The sequence below is a fragment of the Epinephelus lanceolatus genome, chromosome 12 (genome assembly GCF_041903045.1).
Source record: "Epinephelus lanceolatus isolate andai-2023 chromosome 12, ASM4190304v1, whole genome shotgun sequence".
Taxonomy (NCBI): Eukaryota; Metazoa; Chordata; class Actinopteri; order Perciformes; family Serranidae; genus Epinephelus; species Epinephelus lanceolatus.
This window is the reverse complement of record NC_135745.1, coordinates 29,587,915-29,600,747: the sequence shown is the minus strand read 5'-3', so window position 1 is coordinate 29,600,747 and position 12,833 is coordinate 29,587,915. Positions and strand designations below refer to the sequence as shown.

General features: G+C 42.9%; 1 protein-coding gene across 4 annotated transcripts in view; it reads right to left on the bottom strand.

Moving 5' to 3' along the window:
• The window catches only part of LOC117272262 (SPRY domain-containing SOCS box protein 4-like), a 119,707-nt gene that overhangs the window by 52,912 nt on the left and 53,962 nt on the right, over window positions 1–12,833 (bottom strand). For all 4 annotated transcript variants that reach the window (XM_078173228.1, XM_033651085.2, XM_078173227.1 and 1 more), the window contains one exon: window positions 1,194–2,145. In XM_078173228.1, coding sequence (XP_078029354.1) covers window positions 1,194–1,926 — 733 coding nt within the window. In that variant the 5' untranslated portion in view covers window positions 1,927–2,145. The remainder of the gene's footprint in view (window positions 1–1,193; window positions 2,146–12,833) is intronic.

Sequence of the window (12,833 nt, the reverse complement as noted above, 5' to 3'; positions counted from 1 at the left end):
TGAACAAAACCCTTCTAGCCATGACAGTGACCCAGAAGACTAACACTGAAACAGCCAAAAGGACCATGGTAATGAGGTGTTGATACCTGCAGGTACCATTTGTAAGACTACATTAGAAATTTATATTATTTCTTCCTCAGGCAACTAGCCCAAGAACTGCTTTGTAATATCTGAAGAAACGAGTCTGAGAAAAGCTCCAACATACGGAAAATGAACTCTACATTCAGGAGGTCAGCCCTGTACTTCAAGAAGTATTATAATGAAGTCAAAACAGAGGTCAGTCAAACACCCATCATTAATACTTAAAGGAATACTTCACCCCCCAAATGACCATTTGTATATCAGTTGCTCACTCGGTTTTACCTTGAATTTGTAAAGACAACTGTTTTTCTCACATGCCTCCATGGTGAACGAAGAATCCAAAAAAGAGAAATTATTTACAGATTAAAGTCATAGGGGTCTGCATTTACAGCCCAGTTCACACCAAAGATGTGTGGCAAGACGAGTTGTAACAGGCAACTACTTGCAATGCATCATTCTGCAACGTTCTTAAAACCTGCAAGTTCACACCAATGCATGTTGAATGTTTCGAATTAAATTCGTTCTGAGCTCTGAAGTTTTAAATGTCCATAAATGGATTCGAAGGTCAGCCCTAATGTTCGGTAGAGAACAAATTCCTATCTCCACCTTTTTAATACTGCCTTAACCAGAGAACCCAAATTCACAACAACAAATAACTTCTTCCACATATTTGCTGTTAAGGTAAAGAGAAAGCAGTGGCATAGAGAAGATTTCTAGAGAAACACAGGCCACACACACTTTCATATGACGACACATGATGAGCAGTTTAACTACTGCCTCATCGTTTCCAGTAGACAAACTGGTGTCATCACTCTCTTGAATATTGCAGAACATGTGAATTTCCTGTCCAACTTTCACCCTGTTCGATATCAAAGAAAGTGTGTCACTGTACAATCTCGACTTTACAGAGTTACATAACAAACTGAAAGTCTTACTACAGCCTGGGACGTGCGGTGACATGTTACGATTGGGCTACCACAGTGCTGTTTTTCTATTCTTGTGTTAACAGCCATCTTACCAACTACTGTAATAGTGTCATAAAAATTCCGCATTAAACACTCTTCATCAGTACTTAATCATAATGTGTTGTCAGTGTAGGATATGGTACTTACGATCCAAGCCGTTGATGTACTTCATGGCTATCTCACAATGTCCCCACACCGCGCTGACAACAGGATACAGCTTCTTGCCTTTCAGTCCTCTAAATGCAACTCCTAGATACTGTCCATCCACCATAAAGCTCAGCGTCCCTTCGTCCATGTCCAGAATCACTAGCAGAGAGTCCGGCAGGTTGAACGTCTCGTCTGACTCCAGGAAAGAAGGGTAAGTGGGCAGCGAGCTGTGGGCCCTGTTCTTACTGTCGTGGTAGAGCCTGTTGCGTCCCAGATCCCAGCCCCAGGATTCACAGTCCGACCCCACCAGCGCCGTGTAGCCAACAGAATGTAAAGCAGCCTCTGAGGTCGCCACCCCGACCACGGCATGGGTGCCCCTCTGTCGGGAGGGCCAGTGGATCCTCCACACATGCAGACCCCTTGTGTATCCAACCCGCCCCCGGATGCAGTCCGTGCTCTGAGCGACCGGGTGGCGGTGAAAGGTCAGTTTATCATCGTCTTTTATGAAGATGTTGAGCGAGCGGTCGTCAGGGTTCCACGCGTGACGGAGCTGGGTCTCCAGTCCAGCACATGGCATGTCCAATAGGAGATCTAGCCGTGGTGGTTTTGCGAAATCTGGGCCCCTCAATTCTGGGTGCTGACGGCGATGCGCTGAAGGCCGGTAGGACGGGGAGCCACCGCTTTCCCCGCGACCATCTACCGATTTGATGCCGCCAGAGATCTTCTGCCCCATGGCTGTGATGGAAAGGCTCACAGAAGGAGGGGAAGGAAAGGTGGGTGCTGCGCTGCGTAGAGCTTGACGTTACCTCATCAATGCGGTGGAGCTGAGGTGAGAGCTCCTAACTGAAGAGTGGTGGAGGGAGATGAAGGAGGTGGAGGTGATAAATGAAAGATGTGTGCGATTCAGTTTCATGCCACAAATGTCTTCAGAAAGACAGAGCTGCTGCCCCTCCTGTTAAGAGAAGAACAAGAGAAAGAACCATTAAAAAAAGAAGAAATTAACTGCTAATTACTAACCATAACTAGTTTCAGCAAACTAAAGTCTGAGCAATGAGCCTGAAAACAAACAAGGGCTAAAAAGAGAGATGATGATTGAAAGAGAAAAGAAAATTACGCCAGCGGCAAATGTTGGCGAACTCTTTGCTTCACAGATTTTGTGTGGCTTTGTTTTGAATAAACAATGAACAGGATGAACAAGCGCACGCACACACACACACACACACACACACACACACACACTGGCACATATACACACACACACACATTTCCTCTGACTCATCCTGTATCCTCCTCACAGAGTCATACACCAATACCAATACATGCATGCAAATATTTCCCAGTTGTGCAACATTACTGAGATTTGAACCTGGCACGCTCTCATTTATGTAATGTAATTTTAATGAGTATTGCCTGAATCTGCAAAGGCATCAACACAACAGGGGGAAAACAAAAACACCAGGTAATAATTTATCTCCATTCCGCAGAGAAACAAAGTTGAAAAGGTCAGCCTGACTTATGCTTACCCTCACACTGACTATGTTTACATGCATGGAATATTCCAGTTTTTGCGCTTATTTCAAAAAAGAAGACAATATTCCTACTAAGCTGTTTACATGGATACTGAAAGTGAATATTTCACTAGTGTTCCTGTTAACACGCATCCGTGCATACACCTATTAACATGCCCTTACATGTCGTTTTTTTGTCACGTCAAACTATGGAAAAGTGAAACTGCTGTGACTTGCTGTGGACAAATCCTCCCTTTTCATTTCTATAACCACCTTCTTGATAGGGTTGGTGTTACGATGTCAGTGCATATCTAAGAAGCTGTTGACAGAGAAGTCCTTTATAATGTTTAAAAGGAGGTGTGTTTCTCCTTCTGACCAGGGCTTTTCTTTCGGGCGTGCATCTCTAACCAACAGACTTACAAACTGTTGGCGAGTTGGTTTGTGTATAACACAGAGCTGACTGTAAACAGGCAAGAAGAGGTGTGTCACAAACTGCAGTAAAATTCCCCAATTAACCTTTCACTAAGCCCTGCCCCTTTGTGATGGTCCAACAAGCTGTCGGAGTGGAAAAATCAAAGAGTGATTCCAGAGAGCATGACATATATTCTGAATGCGCTGTATACACGTCCAAAGAATGTTCCTAAAACCCAAATAATGCTGGCTTATCATGTCTCAATCAGAAAGTGCTACATTCAGAATAAGGCCTAACTTATGTAGAGTATGCGATGCACGACCCGCATCAAATTCAGAATTCTATCATATTTGGAGTTATAGAGGAATATTAGTGTGCATGTAAACGTTCCCACATCATATAGTACAGCATATGATTCATGTTGTAAAATGTAACAGCAGCAGGGAGTTTATGTCCTGTCATCTACGTGTGTGTGTGTGTAGCCAATGAACCCAGATACCAGTGAGCAATAACCACTGCTGATATTCTGGTTTCATGTTGAGAATGTTATTTCCACTTTTGTCATTTTCAGTGTAATGTTCTTAGTTTCCAGTGTGGGCGACACAGTTTTAGTTCAGTTTTTATTCACTTTCAGTTTAGTTTCTCAAGTTTTGGTTTATTTGGAGAATAGGTGACACTGTGTTAAAAAGAACAGATTATAATCTCATAAATGTAAATTGAACTGCATAGATACAATATACAAATTTGACCTCAATTGTTTTTACTTTCCTGTCGTAAAGTCGGTTTTACGAATAGAAAAAATAAAGTGAGAATGAATTTGTTCACATATTTACTGTTAATTCATCCGTCTTGAACACCGTCATACAGCATAGAAAAGCAAGATGATCTCAGTCACATATGCACAGACAGCTCTGTGTGGTTAAACTGACGTAGTTATCTCTTCCAGGAACAGCAGCTGGTGCTTCCTGTTCACAGGAAAAGAGTCAGTGACACCTCGGGCAGACAGGGAAGTGGATGACACAACTCTCTGTGTGCCTCACGTATCTGCTGCATGTCTTTATCTCGCCCGCAACAAGCAGCAAAGCACCCGTTTATTTTTATGTGTACGCTGAGCTGACGCATCTTCTGGTAAGAGTGTCTGTCTCGCACCTCGATAGGGGCGATGCTTATTTACGTGTCAACACTGCACTGTATTACAGGGGGAAAAAAAGAGGTTAAACCTTGTTCCTCTGTTGACAGTACAGTACTATCATGGGAAATCCAGGTTAATGCTTTGTTGGTGGATCTCTGGTCAGTCTAAAGTCTTAATTTATACATGAACCAATTACTTAAGCCTGTAAAGTCAATAATATTGAGTTGAAAATACACTTCAGAAAGTACAATTTTCAGCAAGGCCACTGTTTGTGTTTCTCTGAATGTAAACTGCACTAAAGTTAATGTGACAATTTGTACACTGTTTTTATTTTTAACCACAGACTGATGATGCCAGCACAAATATTCCCACCAAACCAGTCAGACGCCGCACCACAGAGTGAGGTCATGGTGTAATTCTGTGTGAAATCTCTATGCCCTCCACACACACACCTCGTCTCATTTTGGCCGCTCGTATTTTCCCATTCTCTGTCTTTCTCTTTCTGTCTCTCTCGCTGTGAATGAGGTCATGGCAGCTGGCAGCCAATGTGTGCCACCACTCAGTTCACTCCTCAGCATGAAAGGGTTCAATGCTCGGACATACACACACACACACACACACATACAGCTGCCTCAGTGTGTGTCATCACGGCTGGCAGGTGGGTTAAGGGTGGACGCTGCGTGGAAGATTCCAGAGTCCTCGCTGCCAAACTTCAGCCAAAGAAAACACTATTTAACACTGTACAAACTCTCAGTGTGTGTGTCTCAGCTGGCTCAGTCTGGCACAGCATGTGGATGACAATCTGGTATTTTGGGGCTGTCATCAAGGAGGCACTTGACATCTGACCCTGTGTCGTCACGGTCACTGTTGCGTAGTAACCTCTCAAGAGGCTGGTGGTGGGCTGGCGCAGCGTCTGCTGCTGCGAAGTACAGCAACATGCTTCAGCCATCTGTTGTTTACTTTGCCTCCATCTCTCTCTGCTTCTACAGCCAACTCATTGAGGATCGACCGCACTCAACCCCCCTCCGTTCATCTGTACGTTCAGCTGGGTCAGACGAGACAGGAGATCACTGGGTGCCACACGTATGCAAAACGCAGGTGGTGCTATGACTAAATGTACCATTTGAAGTCAAAACTAGTAGAAAAAAGGCGACATTTCCTGCCTTTGTCCACCAACAGTCTGAGGCTACATTGACATGACAGGGCTTGATGTTCAATTCCAAATTTTTCCATTCATGTTTGAAGTGACCCATATCTGACACCAGTGTAAACGGATCTCTGCCCTGAAACGCGTCACACGCAACCACACACATGCATGTTGATACAACAACACAAAGCCTCACAGCTGCGTGAAAGGCATTTGGTGATAAAACAAAACAAAAGAATGACATAATGAAATAGAGGTACACCTTCATCTCCTGAATGATCTTCTTAAGAGGTTGGATGACAAAATATGTTGAGGATGAGGGTGAGAAGACGAAGAAACACAAGAGCAAATACTAGCCAATCAGAGGCACAGTACATCAGGTCATGCCTTCGCCATATTGGCCAGGTCGGGTAATGTCATAACACATTATAATTAGCCATGTGTTTCTGTTTGGTGTCAGATAAAGGGTGCTTTGGATCAATGGGTGTTTGTTTTCTGGATCGGACGGGCTTTAGGTCCGATGGGACATATTTTGGACTATTGGGGGCTCTGAATTATGGACCATCAGAACGCTGGGCAGTGCCCAACAGGGGTACAGCAGCCTTCTGAAGTTTCAACGGAGCGTTGTAACATTGAACAGTGAGTCATCTGCACCTGTGCAGTGAAGGATGACATGGAAAAACCATGGATGTTCTGGAAAAACACACATTAATTCCACAGCAGCTGCATGGCCAGTGATCGGCTATGTCTCGGACTTAGGACCACATATGAGAGTGGCCAAGATCTGATTGGGGAAAATCAGTTTTGCTTGTACTGTGAATGTAGCCTAAAATCCACAGATACTAAGCTTACGATGACAGGAGATGAAGAAAAGCAGGAATTCACAACTTTTAGAAGCTGAAACTAGAAAATGCTGAACATTTTCTGAACATTTTCTGTCACCTCTTTGATTGATCAGCTAATTGTTTCAGCTCTACTGTGATTTTAAAGCCCAGTTATTGCTTTGTAAATATCAAATTACACAGTAGATTCTACAGCTGATGGATTTTAGAGCAGCAATTCGCAGGAATCTGGAAAAATGAGATACAGGAAGGAAAAGGAGAGAGACTGAGAGCAAAAAGAGAAAATGGATAAACTTGGCGACATGTACAGAAAAAAGTGAACTGAGAAAAGTTCAGCAAAAAGTTTTGCAAATGTGACACAAAAAGGAACCGTCAAGTTACATTAAAGGAAAAACTTGTTCTAAAAGCCTTGTCAAAAAGCTGGAACAGGATGCGATAAGGAAGGAGAGGACAGACAGACAGAGAGCAGCGTGCACCTGGTATGTGGGCTAGCTTCATCTGGCTTCTCCTGCTGTACTACTAACAAGCTGCAGTCACTAAAAAGCAAGTGAGGGCGGTGTGTGTGTGTGCATGGGGAGGAGGACACAGTGTGTGTGTCTGCCTCAGACTGTGTTTCATTTACTGTCCAACAAGCTCTGACTGGGCAGACAGGCTTTGAAGTCGCACACACACACACAGATAGTAAGCTGCTGAGGAACCTCTCACTCATACTGCACCACCCTCGGAGAACAGACCCCGTATGTCTGTGAACTTTTCCTCAGACATTGAGTAAAGCTCTCCTGAGGATCCTAAACACCCATGACTAACAGAAACCACGCTTTCCAAGTAATGCTGGGTACAGTAATATTTACTGTACATGTGTCATTCTGTGTTTGTGTCTGATACCTCTTTTCCAACAACTTAAACTTAGCCCTGGTTTTGGGCTGGTGGCGATTCGCAATTGGTTCAACTCATGAACCTTCTAAGAACCATCTCGCTTTTCCACAGGCCAGTGAGCCAAGTCATTACATCACTGTGTATGGCTGCAGTTTCATAGCAACGCTCACGCCAACTTCAAGCACGAGACCACATGGTCACTTTACAAGTGTTACATGACTTGTCCAACAAATTTGTGCTGCTGGTCGTAGGGTTGTTACAATATGAAATTTTCAAAGTACAAAAACTGTCTCTTGGGGCCAGTGTCCACAAAGCAGTTTTTGTTTTTCTTAGCACCAGCACCTTCTTTCACTTATTCCCAATGAGGAAAGAGCGTATGCAGCTGCTTAGAGAAAACTTTCTAACCGTCACAACAAAGACAGAAAAGCCCATTTTTTGGGTGCAGATCAGCCGCCAGACACTGGAAGTGGCTGCTGAGTGCTTTGCTTTTATTACCATTCGCAGTTTAGGGGTGTTGTCAACTGAGTAGTGGTAGAGCAGGCACCCCATGTACAAGGCTGTTGCCGCAGCAGCCCGGGTTCGACTCCAGCCTGTGGCCCTTTGCTGCATGTCACTCCCTCTCTCTCTCCCCCCTTCACGCTCATCTGTCCTATCAATTAAAGGCTTAAAAAAGCCCAAAAAAATATCTTAAAAAAAAAAAAGATATTGTTGCCATAGAAACAAACCCGCATGCGGCACGTCATTAACAAAAAGCACCACAAGCACTTTTTTATGAGGCGCTGAGATGAAGCTCTGCCCAGTAAGGTTGCAGTGATATACCAGTTTGAAAGTATACTGTGATATAAAAGTTGACCGTTATCATACCGTGTACATTTGCTTATCTACGATACCGGAAAAACACAACTGAACGTTAAATCTTCCCTTTATCTTAGTTTTTTTTCTAAGGGGAGACTTTTTACACATATTTCCAATAACAAAATGGTTTCAAGTTTTAATTATAGTAATTAAATGTTCATTCAACCAACAATAACTGTTCCGTTTTCGTCCCTTTAAGGGTCATTTTGACTGATATATATAAATTCTGTAATATCGTGATACCGTGAAACCGAGATATTTCCTGAGACAGTTATCGTATCGTGAAAATCTTATACCCTAGTGCCCTGCCACCACTTTTCTGCTGAAGAAAAACACTATGTGGACACACACCCTTAAAGGAATTAAAACAGAAAGGTTTTATTGGTTGAACAGATGCTTGCTTATAACAGAAACTTTTAGACGTTTAAAACGTAGGCAGACGAGAAGGAGCGCACACACCAGTGAAATTCTCCATCCAGGCTGCATTGTTTAATACCATAGATAAGCAAATGTACATGGTTTCATACAATGGTATACTGTAAAACCAGTATACTGCTGCAACCCTAGCCGGTTGTGATTGGCAGTCATTGCATTCAAAAAGACAGTTGCCCAACATAATTCAATTCTTATTGAGATTGAACATAAGATGTTAATGTTATCCTTGAGCTAGCTAAATAGCTATGCTTACTCTGTGAAATAATAATCTAACCCAGCTTGTGATGTACGTAGTTTGCGGTTCTGGTTTTCCTAACCGAGAGCCTGTTCCCAGCAAGCTATAGTCGTGATTTAAAGGTATTGGCTATGTTTAGCTCTGATTTAGTCTAGCTACATGTAACCCAAATCTAGCCAATTTAATTTTGAAATTGATTAAATGTAATTTTTGCCATTGCAGATGGCGTGCAGTATGATATTCAATCACGTATGGAGAGTCAACAGTAATTAAAACATGTTTATCTCCATTTTTTGGACATGGTCTCTACATAGCCGTATAATTGATGACGTCTACACTTTGGCTATGGTTAGACGTCTACCAAATTTTCACTGACAGCCCAAATTCAGCCGTGATTTAGCCTAGACGTCAGGTCTTCATGCAGACGGCTATTAGACGTTTTTTTAAACCAAAAAAATGCTTGCTGGGTTCTTTCACTGTTGAAATGCACAGAACTGGTTTAAGATTTGGCTCCAAAGCCCACAGTCTGCCTTGGGGACAAACGTGTATGAGAGAGACAGTCAAGTACAGCCACTGACCCACACAGGATCTGAATGAATAGATAGCCAGTCATTCAGCCTTCCTGTTTCTGTTTTCATGGATGAATGTCTGGCCTGGGAGCATGCTTGTGTGTGTTATTATCCCAGCCACCTGCAGACACTGACAGCAGCAGAAACAGCTGTTGTCTTGCACCACAAATACGACATGCGGAGACAATGGGCTTTGTTTAGTCGCATGCAGTCACATGTTTATGAATATTCTGTAGACCTCTCAAAGGAATAGTCGAGGAATCGTATACGTTCTTGCTGAGAGCTGAATGAGAAGATTAATACCACTCACCCATCTTGTATGTTTGCTATAAGGCTCCATCCAGTTAGCTTAGCTTAGCATAAAGGCTGAAAACAGAGGGAAACAGCTAGCCTGGCTCTGTACAAACATGGTATTGATCTTTCTTTCTAACTTTTGGCAAGAATAGTTAATAAGAAATGTCTCAGTATTCCTTTAAGAAATGTTCACATGACTTGCCCCCCAGACCCCGAGGACATTTATTTGGAAAGACAGTCCACGCAATGAAACATTTACTGAACTGCAACTAAAACATTTCATGTGTCTTTCTGTTTCGGTTATGGCATGAGAAATTCAGCAGCTCCCTCCTGAAATATTGAGGTGTCTGTCTGTTTCTGGGGGAATAGCTATGAGCCTGCATTAAAATATGTCAGCACTGTGCAAAATGAACTTCCTGACTCACCTTTCAAGGGTCGGTGAACTCGATTTATTCTGGCCGTGGTGAATTCTGACTTAAGTGCAGTATTAGGGAGTGCGTTAATTTAAAAGTTGCTCGCTCGCTGATGGGTTTGTCGAGCCTGAAATTCATCGCAGAAGGAAACATTTGTGAACAGGCAAAGGCCAAACTAATTTTCTGTCTCATTTTAACAGATTTTGCTCACCTTTGTGATTCAGTTCCCTTTTTTATCTAATCTCTGACCATATGACTTTTTACCATCATCACATAACAGATTTTAAACCACTGCGACCTTATTTGAACCTTAATTGTCATGCTGAAGCAGAGCAGCTTTGCCTCCTTCCTATGACGTCTGAAAAATGAATCACAAAGCGGTCACTTCTCACACTTTCCACTCCTTGGGGGGGCGGCATTTGGACACAGAGTGTATAAAAACCGAGCTCACAAACACACAGAAAAACAGACACACACATTTATATTATATCATCTCATGGCAACAGTTGTACCCACTAGATTAAACAAACTACCATCCTCGCTGCATTGCTGACATTCATTCCTACTGAGGGAATCCCTGGGTAGCTGAAGATGCCGGAGCGAGACATAAACTGTACCGTCTGGCTCCTAACAGGATGTCAAAATACGGAGAGAGACTCCAGACTGGGACTTTTAACTTATCTTACAGCTGATGAGGAGAAGTGGTGCACTCATATGGACGTCTCTGGACTTATTAGGCAATTGTAGAAGAATAAATCACTGCTATTTTACCACTGTCTCTTTGTAGGTTTGACTTTTTAAGGTCCTAATGAGACAGAGTGCGTCTTAGCAGCCTGCAGCAGCTTTCTGTAATTGTTTTCGGTGAGACTGGAGCATTTTGTTTGCTGCTTTTGCATTGCTAGGCACCTTGCGGTCTTCCTCTCTATGCGCCTCACATTTTTGCAGAAGCACCCTGAACACCTTGAGGTTGAAAAAACTAATTTAAAGCAGAAAAGGGCCCAATGTAGTTGGTGTTTATGCCCATAATCCAGTTGGCTGAATTGAGAGGTAGGCCTTCTGTGGAACAAGTGGTATCATACAGTTCACAGTTTGTGTTAAGCTAACATTAGCTCATTTTCAGTGTCGCTCTAGGAAAGCTGCAAGACATATCTGAACAAACTGTAGCCTCAACTGCTTTCTAACATAACGGTTTCACATTCAGGAAGTATTTCGCTCCTGGGAAGATGGTCTTTTCATAAAACAGGGCTGTCTATGCAGTAGAAAGACACAAATACTTTTGAAATTGGTGCTACATGACCAGAGAAAACAGAGAAAAAGGGCTGTGTCATTCGCTTTTGCCCAAGAAGTAGAAAACCTACAACTACCAGAATGCACAGATCCACACCGGACCAGGAAACACTCCCACTGGTGAGTGATGTCCATTTGACACAACGGTGGTCAGCTTGTAGCAAACAATCTTGTATTACAGTTAAACAACAAGCTAAAACACATTACTGAAAACATTTAAGCTGAGGAATAGGCAACTTTTCAGCCTCCTTTTTAACTATGCAGCAAACAGTATGGCGCCCACTTCCTGTTCACAAGCTCATTGCTATTACAGCTAAAAAAGGGCACTAAAATGTTTCTGCAGAACATTTTGGGCGAGAAATAGAGTTAACAGAGTTAGCGGAGTTAGATTTAAGAAACAAGACAAGATTCTTGGTTTATATTTGATCAAAGCTGTCTAGTTTTAATATTTGATCAGAGTTTGGGGGGCAAGTCCGTCTCTTGATCCACTTTCATACTCTTTGTGTCCATGGCTTAGGTAGCGGGCAATACAAAAATACAGAAGTGGCGCATTTTGCGTCATTCTGTGGAGTTTCCCTGGGATTGAATGGTAAATGGACCTGAACTTGTGTAGCACCTTTCTTACACTTTCTTACACAGGGTGCCACCTGCTACTCAGTTTTTAACACACTCACTCACCCATGGAACAGGCATCAGGAGCAATTAAGGGTTCAGTATCTTGCTCAAGGATACTTCGACATGCTAACTGCCGATCTTCGGATTAGTGGACAACTTGGTCTACTTCCTGAGCCACAGCCACCCTAGAGAAGTTAACCATAGCTCATTCACACCTACTATCCACATCGTTATGATACAAAGCTGGTTGAAAATTGGCAAAGTACCCTTTTAGGCAACCAACTAGCTGTTAGCTAACATCGTTTTGAGCCTGTGTTGTTGGAGGAATGCAGACAGAAGTGGAAGTATCTCTCAGCAATCTGAAAAATGTGCTCTGTCTGATCGGGCACTAACTCCTCATACATTTCAATTTTCCCCAACTTTCTATCCTTTCTCCCATTTTTTTCCTCTACTTTCTTCCTTATTTACCAAACCATTTGTCTCTGTCCTCATCTCTCTCTGTCGTACTATACTAGTAAATCCATGGGGGCTACAGCAGAGCTGACATCCTATCAATTGGTACAAATTATCTCAGGCCTGCCACCGAAAATGCCCCAGTGTCCACCATGCGGCAATCAATGCGAGCTCAGCATGCAGGAAAAGCACGGTCTGCAAAACACAGCACACAAGCAAATTCACACGCAGCTGCATGTGAGTACACGTGCTCACTGACAGGCATAAACCCCATCACACACACAAAGATGAAATTGACTGTATCATGGGAGAAATGCCCTTTATGCAATAGTCGTTGGATGTCTTTCGTGAAATTTCCCTGATGCATCACTTTTATGCATTCCCACCCCAGTCAGAGAAGCACTCCCCTTCTTTCTTCAATAAACTCTTTTTTCAAAGTAACTCCAGTCACCGTCTCCCTAATGAATTATGTTCCCTCTCCCACGTCTTCCTCATATGCTCACATTAATCTGCTCTTCTCATGAAATGAAAAATTCCCTCTTAAAACTCCCTCGCCTTTTTCCTTTT